Source organism: Sorex araneus, chromosome X (genome assembly GCF_027595985.1).
Source record: "Sorex araneus isolate mSorAra2 chromosome X, mSorAra2.pri, whole genome shotgun sequence".
In the NCBI taxonomy this organism is placed as follows: domain Eukaryota; kingdom Metazoa; phylum Chordata; class Mammalia; order Eulipotyphla; family Soricidae; genus Sorex; species Sorex araneus.
The window spans coordinates 86,552,021-86,568,755 of NC_073313.1; the positions used below are offsets into that span (position 1 = coordinate 86,552,021).

General features: G+C 39.2%; 2 protein-coding genes across 5 annotated transcripts in view; one reads left to right on the forward strand and one right to left on the reverse strand.

The window, feature by feature from the left end:
• The window catches only part of ZNF280C (zinc finger protein 280C), a 62,080-nt gene that overhangs the window by 21,188 nt on the left and 24,157 nt on the right, over nt 1–16,735 (forward strand). For all 4 annotated transcript variants that reach the window (XM_055121724.1, XM_055121722.1, XM_055121723.1 and 1 more), the window contains 6 exons: nt 1,656–1,847; nt 3,702–3,767; nt 3,860–3,996; nt 8,571–8,682; nt 10,787–10,893; nt 12,846–13,066. In XM_055121724.1, coding sequence (XP_054977699.1) covers nt 1,667–1,847; nt 3,702–3,767; nt 3,860–3,996; nt 8,571–8,682; nt 10,787–10,893; nt 12,846–13,066 — 824 coding nt within the window. In that variant the 5' untranslated portion in view covers nt 1,656–1,666. The remainder of the gene's footprint in view (nt 1–1,655; nt 1,848–3,701; nt 3,768–3,859; nt 3,997–8,570; nt 8,683–10,786; nt 10,894–12,845; nt 13,067–16,735) is intronic.
• Nucleotides 7,572–7,966, reverse strand: LOC101554385 (NADH dehydrogenase [ubiquinone] 1 alpha subcomplex subunit 5-like). Its single transcript, XM_004606361.2, has one exon. It carries the CDS (start codon nt 7,935–7,937, stop codon nt 7,587–7,589), a length of 351 nt encoding a protein of 116 aa, XP_004606418.1. The 5' UTR covers nt 7,938–7,966; the 3' UTR covers nt 7,572–7,586.

Sequence of the window (16,735 nt, forward strand, 5' to 3'; positions counted from 1 at the left end):
TACTGCTCTAAAAACCATCTGTTCTCTGCCTTTTCACTCCCTCCACCCCTCTGGTCAGCCACTGATCTCTTTACTTTCTCTGTAGCTTTGTCTTTCCCATGATGTCATGAAATTAGAATCACACAGGCTATAACTTTCCTAGATTTTCTTCTTTCACTTAGTAATATCCAATATCTCTTCTTATTTCTGGAGTTCTCCAGTCACAAATTATGTGTCATTTGTAGTCAGTCTGTTGAATGCAGTTATTTCCAGATTTGGGAAAATTAGTTTCCATAGTAACAAAAGTGGTTTGGATTGACTGTTTCAACCTGAATTTGTCTCACCTTGTACCAGCTGTTGATAGAGCAAGCCCTATTTTCAGTGACGGTAGACTGGAGAGGTTGTTGACCAGCTCTTATTTAGTTGTTGACTACTAAAGATTTCAGTACCCACCCTGAAACCTGTAACCTTTCAGTTACATTGGTCAGTACCCATGGCACCGTGTGGACCCAAATGTAAAATGTGTATTCCTGACCAATAGAACATAAATTCTAGGGAGGGTATGTTTGTTTTAGGTCACACCCAACTGTGCTCAGGGCTTACTCCCTGCTCTGTGCTCAGGGATCACTCCTGTCAGGGATTGGGGGGCATAGATAATGCTAGAATGAAACCCATGTCATCCATTTACAAGACCCGCTTATCTCCTGAAATATCATGAAACCAGCCAGGCTTCATATAATATCTCAGTAAATATTGAATTTACTGAAAGGATATTGAGTTAATAAAAGCACTATTGAATTATTTGAGAGAATTTTTTCTGTCCAGTGAAAAGAAAAATGAGAGTTTCGTAGATAACCTCAATGGGATGGTACATATGCTTTGCATTCAAGGATCCCAGGTTCTACCCCTGGCACTACGTGGTCCTTGAATACCACCAGGAGTGATACCCCACCTAACTCCCAAACGAGCAACTAAGAGTTAAATACCTGAGCACTGTTCGGTCTGCCCCCTCAAACAAAAAAAATCCAAAATGAAAAAAAAAATGCAGCACTGTTGGAAACACCAAACAAAAAAAAATCCAAAATGAAAAAAAAAATGAAGCACTATTTCCCAGAAGCTATGTGTTTGTTCAATATCTGTAGGCAGGTGGCAGCCCTATATAGATTCTTTGCTTCGTTTGTTGAAGAAATCTTTTATTTGCCCTTGATCTGTAATAAGCCTCACATAACTCCCCCTTTTTTCATACTAGCACTAAATCCCTGCTCTTCTGTTCTGGTATCTCTGAATCAGGTTCAGTTTTTTTTGTGTGTGTATCCCCCCTGTCGCCTCTTACGCTTAATTTTTCTCTCTTGTTACACAATCATATTTTAGCCATAAAATGGAAACTCACTATGGGCTGATTTGATCTAAGATTCACTGGCCACTATAAATAACTACTGTCAATCCATTAGCTAGTTTAGTTTTACAAGTTAAGATCTTAGAGATTGAGAACTAAGTTTCTTTTACTTCCTACAGATAGCAATTAATTGATTACTATTAGGATGTATTAGTAATGACAGTAGTTGCTATTATTACTATAATTTAGTAATTACTATTAAAGTATGATGTAAAGCTGTGTATTGCATAAAAAGTGCTCTTTAGAAATAGAGACTTGCTTTTCTCTTTGTGAAAATTAGGTAATTTCAGAATGGCAGAACTCTTTATGGAATGTGAAGAAGAGGAACTGGAGCCATGGCAGAGAAAAGTAGAAGAAATGCAGGAACAATTACAAGAAGAGGAAGAAGAAGAAGAAATAGAAGAAGATGATGATGATGATGATGAGCTGATTTTTGTTGGAGAGATATTAAGTTCAAAACCAGCCATTTCAAGTAAGCATTTAATTCAGTGATTTACTGTTTTATAAGAGCTTCCTAATGGGAGAAGCCAGTGGGTTGTCTAGTAATTAGGTATAAATAATCTTAGTATATCACTATTATCTGGATGTATTTGGAGGTAAGAGCAAATCTAGAATAATTTAATTCTCAGCATCATTTCCTATAACAAATTGAGAGATACTTAATGGAGTGTTATTTCAGTTATAAAATTGTAGGAGGCATGTAGGCATGCTCATTGCTCATGGTGGTCAAGAATATTATATTCTTTGTTTCCCCAGTGCCTGTGATTAATTTTGTATTTAAATGTTTTCATATTTTAAAATTATTCAAATCATCTTATGGAAAGCATGACAGTTCAAGTGGAGTTTAATAGTACGCAATTTCTGGGCCAGGGGGATAGCTCAACATGCAGGAGGCCTGAGATCAATCCCAGGCACCTCATAGTTCCCCAAACCCTGCTTGAAGCAACTTCTGAGCACCAGACTTAAGTAGTCTCTGAGCACTGTTGGCTCCTAAGCCAAAAAATTGTGCTCAATTAGAACAATATGTATTAGTTTTTAAATAGTTTTACCAAAAAGAAAATTGAGCTTAGTGTATTTTAATTAACTCAGATGATTTTATTGTTTATGTATGAGTTACAAAATATTTTTAATGTACGGAGTTTGCAATACATATAAATATTTATGTATATCTATATGCACACATATGCATACACATATATATCTAAATATATGCATAGATATTTGTGTGTGTTTACAATCACCATAAAGGGAAGGAGCAAAAATTTATGTTAAATGGTTTTAATACCTTAAAGGGCCAAAAGGATAGCACAAGGGTTAAGGTGTTTGCCGTGCATTCCAGTTTGAAGTCCTGGCACCATATATGGTCAGCCCCTAACCAAGCACTGCCAGGGGTCATTTCCTGGCACAGGAATAACTCCTGAGCACTTCTGGGTGTGGCAAATGCCCTGAATGTATGAATGAAAACAATATCAGTATATGAATTAACAGAATTTTTGATCTTTGAAAACTTAGGTTGTACTTGATGCTACATTTTAATCACAAAGAATAAAACCACTACTTTTTAAAAAATGATACAAGATAAATATACATATAATATAAAATAATAAATATATCCTTTCCCTATGGTGCTAGGAGTGAAAAGAGTAATTATTTTAGCTTTTGCGGGGTTTTATTTTTTTGGTCTCCCGAAATCAAATAGCTATTTTGCACAAGTTTTATGGCATTTTTTAAAAGGTTTATAACTTTTCCCTGATTAATGATTTTAGGCAAACCTCTATTAAATTTTTAATTTGATTTTTAGTCTAGAAGTTAGAAGTTCACATGGGTATAAAGTGAGCAATCTTGCATTGATCTAGATATTCATGTTAGGCTAAAATTGATTATTGGTATTGTGAATGGATTTAAGATTTTCTGGTGAACTAGAGATTCAATTTTAGACTATGATCTCTGATGCTGTAATTTTTTCAGAATACAAAGAATAAAATAAAATTAAGCGGCACTGCATGGTCTCTCTATGTACTACTGACAGTAGCCTGTAGTACTGGCAGGTATAGCCCAAAACTAGCAAACAAAAGAATCAAAGTTTAGATAATCAAATCAGTCATTATGGGTACATAATGAAACTTTGTGGGATATGAATGTGGATGAGATTTTGGGGACAGCTTGATTTTGAGTCAGGAACATGAGTCTGTGTATAACTTTGTCACTATCAAGAAAAGAATATACTGCAAACATTGGTTGTATATGGACATATTTTCATATATTTTTTCTCATCTAACTATATATTCCCTCAAGCAACACATTTTAAGATAAACATGTATTTTAGATATTTTGAACAGGGGTATCCCCGGCTCATCTTCAAAGGGAATAAAGAATGAGATATTCAGTCAAGGTACAGTATTATCTTAATTTTAAAGTGACATAGTTTGGTCAAATTAGTTATATTGAAATGCACTCACCATATTGCGTAATTTTAAAAAATAGGTGGTACTGATCTAATGAGGTCTGCAAGCCAACAGAGCAGAAGCCCAGCATCAAGACCAGCGACTCCATTGTCTATATTTAATCTTGACTCTGAATCTAAATCTTCACAGAGCTCTCTTTCTAATGTGTCTAAACCTGTAAGTATTTTTGAAAATACAGTTAACTCAGGTATACAACAGACATTATAATACTGAGAATTGTGAACTAGCATAGCTGGCCACCATTCCTGATAGAAGCATAATTGCTATCGGAAAATTTCACCAACTTTATGTAAGATAGTTAAACTAATACCTAATCTCTGCAGGAACTAATTAGCTAATATTCTTAAATAGTAAAATTGAAGATTGTCATCTAAAGGTGAGTCAAAAGTGTTATCAGTAATGGATGCTGGATAATTACAAAAGATAGTAAACTATCATACTGATGGAGGGATGGATGATGGATCATTGTATGACTAAAACCCGATCATGAACAGCTCTATCTCATGGTAATTCAATAGAAAATAAATATGTAAATATAGTAAACTGAAACATGTTTCTTTATTGGGGTGATAGTTCCAAGGTTATTGTGTTTTGTTCTGAGATATTCATAATTTAGTAGAAAATGGTAGTATTTGACCTTTTATATTTATACCCCTGTAAACCAGCATTATTTAAATAAAAGTAAAAAGTTCATATCGTTGATTCAGTTATTTCACATTCCATGTGGGTAAGTCTTTGTATTAAATGTTACATACAAGTAAATTTAATTCTATGACTTCCTTAAAAGAGAGGCATTCTCATTATCCCAATTTTTCTTTTTTTTTTTTTTTTTTGCTTTTTTTTGGGATCACACCTGGCGATGCACAGGAGTTACTTCCTGGCTCTGCACTCAGGAATCACTCCTGGTGGTGCTCAGGGGACCATATGGGATGCTGGGAATCGAACCCGGGTCGGCCGCATGCAAGGAAAACGCCCTACCCGCTGTGCCATCGCTCCAGCCCCTCATTATCCCAATTTTTAATTGAGGACACTAAAGCTCAAAATGTTAGATAATTTTCTCAAGACCACACAGCTGAAAATGATGGAACTGAAATGTCAAAATCCAGAGTTTAATAAAATATGCACTCTCTCCATGCATATAAATTCATACTTTTGAAAGTTAGGGGCTAGAGAGATAGATAGTTCAGAATGTAAGATGCTTTCCTTGCATGCAGCTAACCCAGGTTTGATTTCCAACATTCCATGAAATCCCATGAACAATATAGTAGAGGGATATGGCAATTTTTGAAGGAATGTGTAGTTAAAACCCTAAAACCTGTGTATATTTATACCCCTGTAAACCAGCATTATTTTAATAAAAGTAAAAAGTTCACATCCTTAATTCAGTGATTTCACATTCCACTTCCAAGAATTTAAGGAAATTACATATTTATTTGGTTTTGGTTTTGGTTTCTGGGCTACACCTGGTGGTGCTCTGGACTTACTCCTGGTGGGCTCGAGGGATACCATGGTGCATAATGAGAGATCAAACCCACGTTAGCCATGTGGAAGGCAAATGCCCTCTACCCACTCTACTGTCTCCCTGGCCCACAAAATGACAATGTTTTATGGAGAAGTATTTAAAATAGGAAAAATTAAAACCTATAATCCAGCAATAGGATAGTGTACAAACTAAATAATGGACGATGTGCGACATGATGTTTTTTGATAAATAGTTCGTGTTAAGTTGTTTCTAATATCCAGTTCAGGGGAAAATAATGTTTCTATGTATAAAATATTAACATTATTTTCTCTAATTAGGCATAAAAATAGAACATAAGTTACTAAAAGTTTTCAAGATAGTTCTTTATCAGAAGTTCTTCCGAAGAGTTTTTTTTTTTGCTTTTTTTTGGGGGGGGTCACACCCAGCGATGCACAGGGGTCACTCCTTACTCTGCACTCAGGAATTACCCCTGGCGGTGCTCAGGGGACCATATGGGATGCTGGGACTCGAACCCGGGTCAGCCGCGTGCAAGGCAAATGCCCTACCCGCTGTGCTATTGCTCCAGCCCCATGCTATTGCTCCAGCCCCTAAAGAGAGTTAATATTTCAAATTTCTTCCTAAGTCTAAAGTGCTACCACAAATATAAAGTAACAGAATGTGAGACTTACACCCAAGAATAGTAGAGATGTGTACTAGGAGGATTGCTCCACGGCTTGGAAGCTGGCCTCATATGCTGGGGGAAAAGACGGCTCAGATAGAGAAGGGACCACCAAGTAAAGGGTGCTTGGAGAGCTTGCTGGAGATGGGAGATGCAAGCTAAAAGTTAACTATAGACCAAACATGATGGCCACTCAGTACCTATATTGCAAACCACAACACCCAAAAGGAGAGAGAGAGCAAAAGGTGTGGTGAGAGCACAGAGGCGCCGTGGGGCGTGGGGCTAGGGGTGGAGGTGGTGGGAGGGATACTGGGATCATTGGTGGTGGAGAATGTGAACTGGTGGTGGGATGGGCACTGGATCAGTGTATGATTGAAACATAAGCATGAAGGTTTTTAAGTCTGTTACTGTACCTCACGGTGATTCACGTAAAAATAAAAAAAGAATTTTTAAAAGTAAGTGCTACCTCATCAGAGAGCATATATATTATTCAACAAGTAACTTGTTAAAAACGTTGTTCAGGACCATTGCAATAGTAGAGAGGGTAGGGCATTTGCCTTGCACGCAGCTGGGTTCGATCTCTGGCACCCCATGTTATGCCTTGAGCTGCCAGGAGTAAGCCCTGAGCACCCCCAGGTGTAGCCCAGAAACCAAAACCAAATATATAATTTCCTTAGAGTAAATTCTAGGAAATGGATTGTGAAATAACTGAATCAAGTATTTGAACGTTTTACTTTTATTCAAATAATGGTTTACAGGCCTATAAATGTACATGTATATTATATGTATTTTATATATTTTTAATTATATGTATTTAGGGGTATAATTGCACATTCCCTCAACAAATACTTCATCTCTTTATTTATTTATTTTATATTTTTTTTTGCTTTTTGGGTCACACCCGGTGATGCGCAAGGGTTATTCCTGGCTTTTGCACTCAGGAAATACTCCTCGCGGTGCTCAGGGGACCATATGGGATGCTGGGAATCGGACCCGGGTCGGCCACGTGCAAGGCAAAACCCTACCCACTGTGCTATCGCTCCAGCCCCTCATCTCTTTATTATAGTTCATTTTATGGTTGTTCATGATTGGGTTTCAGTCATGCAATGTTCCAACACCCATCCCTTCAGCAATGTAGATTTCCTGCCACCAATGTCCACAGTTCCCCTCTGGCCCCTGTCTGCATCTTGCCTCTCTGACAGATACTTCTCTCTCTCTCCCCTTCTCCCTCTACCTGTCCATTTGTCCCTCTCTCCCCTCCCCCTCACTCTACTCTCTCTCTGTGTCTCTTCCTCTCTCCCTCCTTCCCATTTTTTTCTCATCATTTTTCCTCCTTTTCATACCCAGTTCTTGTCCAAAGTGATCATTACCAATTATGTTGTTATAGTGGTCCCTTCTCTGTCCTACCTGCATTCCCCATCTTCCAAGCCCCCAATGACAAGCTTCATCCCCATGACGAGCTTTCTACCATGGACATATCCTCCCGGACCTTAGCTCCATTGTCTTTGGGTATTATTCGCATATAATGTTTGTTTTTTTTTTAAATTATAACAGAGCATTTAATTACACCAGTTTTCCATCAATACACAAAACATTTAGTGATGATTATATTGGCCATTTCCATTGGTTGGCAGGAGGTTCTTCTACTAAAGGCTCCCACGGCTTCCATTGCATCATTTTTCTTGCCAGACTTAGTTCATTTTCAGCCTGCAGAATCACCTCTTCTATTTGGCCACCTTGAAGCTTATCTTCTAATTTTTTAACATCTGGTTCTGCTTTAACCATACCCAGCTTCTCATTTGTTATCTGTTCAGTATACTTTCTGTAGGCCGCATTTGCAGGCATTTGCTCAAGAACATCAATAATCTTTGTGTATAGAATTCTTAGTCTCTCGTGCGGACTCTCGCAGACCGCCAAGCCCACCAGGCCGGTCGTCTTCTTCCGCAAACCCGCCATGACAGCGCCTGCGAGCCGCCGTCTCGGGGCCTTCTATAATGTTGTCTTATATTCCACAAATGAATGTGATCCTTCTTTGTCTGACCCTCTCCCTCTGACCCATTTCAGTCAGCATAATAACCATCACAGGCTAATGATTACTTTTGTATTTTATAACTTTAAAGCTAATGTTTCTTTCTAATATTGACATACAGCTAATTGTACTTTTTTAAAAAGTTCATGAGGAGGCCGGAGTGATAGCACAGCGGGCAGGGCGTTTGCCTTGCACGCGGCCGACCCGGGTTCGATCCCCGGCATCCTATATGGTCCCCCAAGCACTGCCCGGAGCAATTCCTGAGTGCAGAGCCAGGAGTAACCCCTGCGCATCGCTGGGTGTTTCCCAAAAAAGCAAAAATAATAATAATAATAAAATAAAAAGTTCATGAGGGTCAGAGCGATAGAACAGTGGGTAAGGTGTTTGCCTTGCATGCAGCCGATCCAGGTTCGATTCCCAGTATCCCATATGGTCCCTCCAGCACGGCCCGGAGTAATTCCTGAGTGCATGAGCCAGGAGTAACCCCTGTGCATCACCAGGTTTGACTCAAAAAGTAAAAAAAATAAGTTCATGAAACAGAATTATTACTATTTTTGCAGGATTTTGCAAGTGACTCACTAGAAATTGATTCGGATGAGTCTCAGGAACTGTTTGACTTGACCCAGGATTCAGAATCACTGTCTCAAGATAATATCGCAGATGATATAGAAGGTTTGGTATTTATATATGTATTTATAATAAAGAAACTTGTTGAATACAAATAGAGACTGAGTTTCTATATTTCATACTTTCGTGTTAAGTTTTTCATATGCTGTAAGGTAGCTTATAGTTCCTAAAAGCCTTCTAGGTGATGTTATATAAAATTGTATAGGATGTTTTGTATCTTACATATTAGCTAACATGTACTCTTGAGCTCTTTTTCACTTAGAATCACCCATGGACTGAAAAATCTTAATATAGTTTCTGTGAGTCAAACTCCCTTGATGTCCTAATACTGTGGTTTTAAAAATAAGCTTCAGTTATTTGGAAGGTCATTAGTATGAGACTAATGCATGATTGTTTATAGTTGATTTCTTAATAGGCTCGTGCCTTTCTATTGGAATAAATGATGCAGCTGTAGTAGTTAAATGTAATTGTTTTTTAAAGTGGCTTTACTGAAGTAATAGTTAAATAGTCAATACCAGTAAATTTCCATTAAATATAAACTTTGAGTTTAATAATTGTTTTTATTGTATACCAAATTGGTTTATTAATCTCATAAATTGATATGCCATGAAGAATTTTGGGGATTATCTATACCTGGAATTTCTCAGTATGTACTCCTGACTCTGCACCCAGGAATCACTCCTGGCAACATAGAAAGAACAAATTATTGTTTGAGGGCACACCTGGCAATGTTTGAGGGAGCATGTGGTGCCAGAGTTTGAACCTGGGGCTCCAGCATGCAAAGCATGTACTCCAGCACTTGGAGCTAGCTCCTTGCTCCTCTTTGTAATTTTAATATACTTTATTATCAGCAGTAGAGCATTTGCTTTGCATCTGTGAAAATACGTATCTCACATGTGTGGAAACCAGCGCTGCTGGTTGTCTTTTATTTTCAAGAGGACTTTGGCTTGGTTTATTTATAGACTAGCTCACTCATTAGGCCTAGGAGATAGTACAATGGGTAGTGCACTTGTTTGAATTCTGCCAGCAGGATCAATGCCCAACATCCATATGGTCCCCAAGCCCCTCCAGGAGTGATCCCTAAGTGCATAGCCAGGAGTAAGCCTTGAGTACTGCTGGGTGCAACCCCCAAAATTAAATATATTTGAACTAAATTTGGGGTGAATATCTGATTAAAAAAACAAGGGGAGCCGGAGTGATAGTACAGTGGGTAGGGCGTTTGCCTTGCATGCGGATGACCAGGGGTCAATCCCTGGCATCCCATATAGTCCCCCAAGCACTGCCAAGAGTAATTTCTGAGTGCAGAGCCAGTAGTAACCTCTGAACATTGCTGGGCGCGACCCAAAAAGCATAAATAAATTTAATTAAATAAATAAATGTAAAAGGAATTCATTGTGTAATGGGGAAAAAGGTAAAAAGGAGTTTCCTGACAGGCCCACTCATCCCATTAGACTGAACCATTAAGCTCGGGGCAGTATAATTGTTGTTCTGGTTTTTGCTAGAAATATTTTTGGTCTGATTTCTTTCCTGTTGTTTATTCATATTTTTTATTTGAAAGCTTCCTTAGAATTTTGTGGCATAAAAAGTTTATTTCATGAACTGATCAAATTATGCATAGTTCAAATTATTTTAAGTAGCTATTTATACTCTCTCTACCTATTCCATCACATAATTTTTGATCATTATTTGCTCAGCTTACATATGATAATTGAATGCTATTATATTTAATTTAGCTCAAAATTATGTTTATTTGATTTAAACCATAATATTATACTGCTCTGAGAGCAAACAGTATTACTCCCCAGAAACCAAAGATCATTGAAGATGTTATCCAAGTAAATGCTTCTGCTTCATTGTCTTTGAGTATTTCTCCGTTAGAGTCGTCCTCTTATGGTATGTTTTTAAAGAGTGAGTATAAAGTCTATCATAGGAAAAATAGAAATTATATTTTCTATAAAGTAGTTTTGAAAGTATGGTAAAGTTATAAAGCACTATTGGTTCTTTAATATTTAACAAAGTGTAGGGGCAGAGGATGTGACTCTGTTAGAGGGCATACCTCATCTGTTCGAGACCCTATATTTGGTCCTTAGCGCTGCAGGAAAAAAATTGCATAAGATTTTGACTCGTGACAGTTCTTAATTTATTTTAGATCCAGATAACGCATCATTTCATTATACAACTGGAATACCTGTAAGAGCTTGTCCAAAGTGCAGTACTCACTTCACTCATTTTGAGACTCTGCAATTTCATATGAAGGTAAGTTACATTTAAAATTTGATTTTTGGGGCCAGGAGCAATAGCACAGTGGGTAGGGCGTTTGCCTTGCACGAGGCCGACCCGGGTTCAATACCCAGCATCCCATATGGTCCTCCAAGCACTGCCAGGAGTAATTTCTGAGTGCAAAGCCAGGAGTAACCCCTGAGCATCGCTGGGTGTGACCCCCCCAAAAAAAAGCAAAAAAATAAAATTTGACTTTTAAAATAGTCACCAATCAGGTTGGAGGGATAGCACAGTGGGTAGGAATTTGTCTTGCATGCAGCCAATCTATGTTTGATCCCTGGCACCCTTCCTGAGCACCACCAGATATGGCCCCAAAATAAAAAAAATTGTCACCAATCTCTGAAAATTCTAAGATTTAGTAAATAGTAAAAGGTTATTCGGTACAGGTATTTAGATAAATCTTACTAGTAATTTCATATGTAGTCAGGAGTGGGATCCTGTTTTCCTGCCAACGGTTATTGAGGTATTAACATTATCCACAGGCCATATAGACAGGCAAACTGGCTATGGGTAGCTGACAAGAAGCATACATGTCTGTCCTAGAATGTACCAAGGCCATGTGATTTTGACATTCTATGACCCACAGGTCAGACATTCCCCACTTTTACCTTACGTAAAATATTCATTTGGTCAGAGACAATATAGCAGGCAGGGTAACTGCCTCGTACGTGGACAACCCAAATTTGATCCCCAGCACCTCATATGATCCCCTGATCCCTAGCAGGAATGATTCCTGAGCACAGATGAGTAATAAATGAGCACTGCCATTTGTGACCATTAAACAGAAGACAGACAAATTCAGGACTGGAGGAATAGTACAGTGGGTAGGGTGTTTGCCTTGCATGCAGCTGACCCAGGTTCGATCGCTGGCATCCCATATGGTTCCTGATCATCACCAGGAGTAATTCCTGAGTGCAGAACCAGGAGTAACCCCAGAGCTTTGCCGGGTATGACCCCAAAAAGCCCTGATCACTGCTAGGTGTGGCCCCAAAACAAAAATTTAAAAAAATAATAATTTTGCAAGAATTTAAGTATGTAACCCAGGTCTTCCCCATCAAAGCAAGCACCCTACCTACTGTACTATCCCTTTAGCCCTGAATCCTTGGAAAATTCTTGAGGATAGATCTTTTCTCTTTGTTTTATAGCAGCTGAGATTCAACCTTCAGTCCCTTTGAAAAGCCCAAGTTCTCATAATCCCTTCAACTCAAAGTTAAATGACCTAGGTAGAAAAGATTGGTTCTGGTTTAATGGTTTAATATGATTTCCTAGCAAGTTCAAAGCTGAATGAAAAGCACAGTTCTCCAACATGTACTGAGTTGTTTTTTTTTAAGAAGCCAGTGTTTATCTTTTTGTTTTTATTTGTTTTAAATTTTTTATTAGTGAATCACCGTGAGGTGCAGTTACAGACTTACAAACTTTCGTGCTTGTGTATTTCAGTCATAAAATAGTCGAGTACCCATCCCTCCACCAGTGCCCATTTTCCACCACCAGTGGTCCCAGCATCCCTCCCACCACCCCTACCCCATTCCCTCCACCCCACCCCGCCTCTGTGGCAGGGCATTCCCTTTTGCTCTCTCTCTCCTTTTGGGTGTTGTGGTTTGCAGTAGAGGTATTAAGTGGCCATCATGTTCCGTCTATAGTCTACTTTCAGCCTGCATATCCCATCCCAAGTGGGCCCTCCCTTTACTAGGTGGTCCCTTTTCTATCTGAGCTGCCTTTCCCCCCCAGCATTCGAGGCTGGCTTCTAAGCTGTGGAGTAATCCTCTTGGTACTTATCTAAAGAAGCCATTGTTTTGATGAATATTTTTTCAAATATGTTTCCAGCAGCAGTTTTACATGAATTGGCCCCAGTTATAAATGTTGAATCATCTTTCGTTATCTAGGTTTTAAATAGATGTATATAAGACATGCCATTCTTTCTCTTTCAGCATTGTTGTCCAGATATGATACATACAATTTTGGAAAGTACTAATATAGACCTTACAGATACTGAAAATACAAATAAGACTAGCTCAGAAAAAGGAAAATTGATCATGCTAGTAAGTGACTTTTATTATGGAAGACATGAAGGCGCTGTTGATGATGAACCGAAGACTTTCACAACCTTTAAATGCTTCAGTTGCTCGAAAGTTCTTAAAAATAATATAAGGTATGTAAATACTCACTGGAATGCTGTGGGCATAGATATTGTATATATTTTGCTCCTGTAATACTTTCTACTAGAACAAAAGGCAGATTGTCATGTTGTAATTTGGGTTTGGGGCCACACCCAACAGTGCTCAGGGCTTATTGCTGACTCCGCACTCAGGAGTGCACTCCGCACTCAGGAGAGCACTCCGCACTCCGCACTTATTGCTGACTCCTGGCAGGCTCTGGGGACCCTAAGGGATGCCAGCGATCGAATCTAGGTCAGCAGTGTGAAAGGCAAACTCCCAAACCACTGTCCTATCATTCCAGCCCTCATGTTGTAAACTTTTTTCTTTTCTGGCATTTTTAGAAGTTTGACACATAGATCCACCTTGTATTTCAGGTAACTTTAAAAATGGGGAAATATATTTTACCCTAGAGGAAAATATTTTTTTAAATTACTGAGTTACCGGGAGGGTACAGTTACAGAGTTTCGTGCTTGTGTTATAGTCATACAACACTCGAGTACCCATCCCTCCACCAGTGCCCATTCTCCTCCACTGATGGCCCCAGGATTCCTCCCACCCTCCCATCCTTTGTTCTTATAGTTATCACTGAAATAGGAATCTTTGTGAGGTATTTAAAAAACATACTTTATCTGGTTTGACCTTTATACTAGTGTTATTTAATGCTCTAATATATCTATTTGTAATTTTTGTCATATTTTCTCTACTGAGATATTCTATGAAGATGAGACAGTTCTATGAAACATGTCTGTGTTGATTTATAATTTAGTCTCATTTTAAAATTAGGAAATTCTCAATGAAATCCTGAAGTGTCTTTTTACTCCAACATTCTAGTACCATCATACATCAGAAAGAACCGTGTATAATTTTCCCATCCTTTCCCCTTTCCCTGTGATAACCACCTTAGTTTTGAGAGTCTATAGTTTTGCTTCTTGCCAAATCACTTGCTTTAGTGATTTATGTTTCACCCTCTCCCTCCAACTGCCTCTTTGGCAGGCACCTTTCTTCTTGCTCTCTCTGTGTCTCTCTCCTTTTGTTCATTATAGCTTGCAACTGGGTGGTGGCTTTGGGTTGTAGATGTCACTGCCAGGGCTTCCGGAGGTTCAGGGAGGTGGAGGAGGTAGCCCATCTTAACCTTGAGAGAGTCTAGAGATTTCTGTCACAGTACCCGCATATCTGAATTTTCAGCAGGTTAATATCTTGGTGAGTTCCCTCCTGGGACAGTGGAGTGCAGCTGGGGGTATGGTTGAATTTTGGATTGTGGGAACAAGTGGCTGCCTGGGGTGTCTGCTTGGGTAAGCACCAGGCTGACCCGCACCCCCCCACATGCCATGTTTTCCATTTGTATAGCGACCATCTTCCTGCCTTGCGTGGGTCCAAGATTAATTGTGGCTTTTAATGTCTTTCAAGATTTACTTATGGGACTCTGAAACAAGGTCACTAAATGAACTGTTATGGCTGAGCCAGAGGTGGTTTGTGGGTGTGGCTCCCAAAACCTTTTTTTTTTTTTTTTTTGCTTTTTGGATCACACCTGGCAATGCACAGGGGTTACCCCTGGCTTTTCACTTAGGAAATTACTCCTGGCAGTGCTTGGGGGACCATATGGGATGCTGAGAATCAAACCCGGGTCAACTGTGTGCAAGGCAAACACCCTACCTGCTGTACTATTGCTCTAGCCCCCACCCCATAAATTTTTGACAAGTTTAATTTGTCAGGAAACTTGGTTATGAGTTGTTGGAGTCTGGCCAGAGACACAGCAGCTGGGGTGTCAGCAAGCTCGAGGGCCACATCAGGCTGCTGATGCATTCACCCCGTGAGTCAGGTTCACCTGCCAGCAGCACCACTTCTCCTGAGCCCCAGTAGAGACCGCAGCAGTGGACCAGGCAGGGACCAGAACCTGGGCCAGGGTTGCTACAGTATGTGGCTTGGGCTCTCCAGGCGGCCTGCAGCCACCAGTCCAGCAGAACCTGCCTAGTGGGTGACCAGCCAGTTTCATTTAATGTTGCTCTCCCTGATCGAATATGCAAGGGACACCCATGTTCACTCACACAGAAATTTTGCACCCCTATCTGCTCTTGAGAGCACTAAGAGCTGATGTCCCTTTGGTGCTTGCTGCTGTGCTGCTACTATCTTTAAAAAAAAAACAAAACAAAACTAAAGTTGTAATTTTTTTCCAGTTGTCTTGGACTTTCTTTCTTTTTTGGGGGGGAGTTGTAATAATTTTTGTGGCTTTTTGGGTCACACCCAGTGATGCTCAGGGCTGACTTCTGGCTCTGCACTCAGGAATTACTCCTGGCGGTGTTCAGGGGACCATATGGGTTGCTGGGAATCAAACCCAGGTTGGCTGCGTGCAAGGCAAACGCCCTACCCACTGTGCTATCGCTCCAGCCCCCTCCGAGTTGTAATATTTTTAAACAAAAATTTAGGCATAGTGCACTTGTACTTGCTTTTGGTAAGGTGCACTTATGCATATGTACCGGTATTGTCACACACAAAAGATTTTTTAAAATGCATATCTTTAACAATGATTATAACATTATTTGTGAAAAAGCACCTTTGTGTTTTTCTATTTGTTTGGGGGCCTCTCCAATCGTGATAGGGATGCATCATGGTCTTAGGGGTTGAACCTGGGCCGCTACAACTGCAAGCCCTTTATGCTCTAGCCCTTTATTTTTATTTATTTATTTTTAAATTATTTATTTTATTAAATCACCATGTGGAAAGTTACATCTGAAAGTTTTTCAGGCTTATGTCTCAGTTATACAATGCTCGAACACCCATCCCTTCACCAGTGCCCATATTCTACCACCAAAAAACCCAGTATACCTCCCACCCATCCACCACCCCCACCCCCGCTTGCGTATTTTCCTAGCCCTGTAACTAGCATTCCTAAGCATCCTGTTGTTCAGTTTTATGTCTAGAATTTTTATCTGGTGCATTCTTGGGTCCAAAATGAAGTGCATAGGAAAAAATCTGAAATTTATGGTAACAGCTTTAAAGCAATTATTAATGATATATTTCTGGTTGCACTTTATAGTTTTCAAAGATTTTTCACATATTATTCACATCAATTTTCACTTTTCTTTACTTCCTTTTTTCAAGTTGATTGTTAATGATCCTATTAGTCTGACAGAAGAAAAATATGTTTTGAGACATAGTAATAAAAGGGGTTATATTAGAATTCTTATTTTTTTAAGTTTCCCTGATACATGTTTCAATATTTCCTTTAAGGACTTATTGCAAATAGCAGCTAATATTTGACCCAGTATTAAACATGTTATTTTGATTTGGGTAAATGTACTTTGAAATTGAGCAGAATGTTTTAATAAGCCCCTCGATAAAGTTTAGACCAGTTCATATTCTGTTTTCTGCCCTTGAAGGACATAGTCCTTTCTTATAAGTGTTTTAAGGAAACTGAAAGAGCAGAATATAGAACTGAGGAATGGACAGTTCTACTACAGTAGACACTGTAACACTGTCGTCCCATTGTTCATTGATTTGCTCGAGTGGGCACCAGTAACGTCTCCATTGTGAGACCTGTTGTTACTGTTCTTGCTATATTGAATATACCACGGGTAGCTTGCCAGGCTCTGGCTTGTAGGCAGGATATTCTCAGAACTTGCCAGGCTCTCTGAGAGGGATGGAGGAATCGAACCCGGGTCGGA

Excerpts from the sequence above, each read along its gene's own strand:
- LOC101554385 (XM_004606361.2), bottom strand. The coding sequence starts at position 7,937 with ATGGCGGGTTTGCGGAAGAAGACGACCGGCCTGGTGGGCTTGGCGGTC.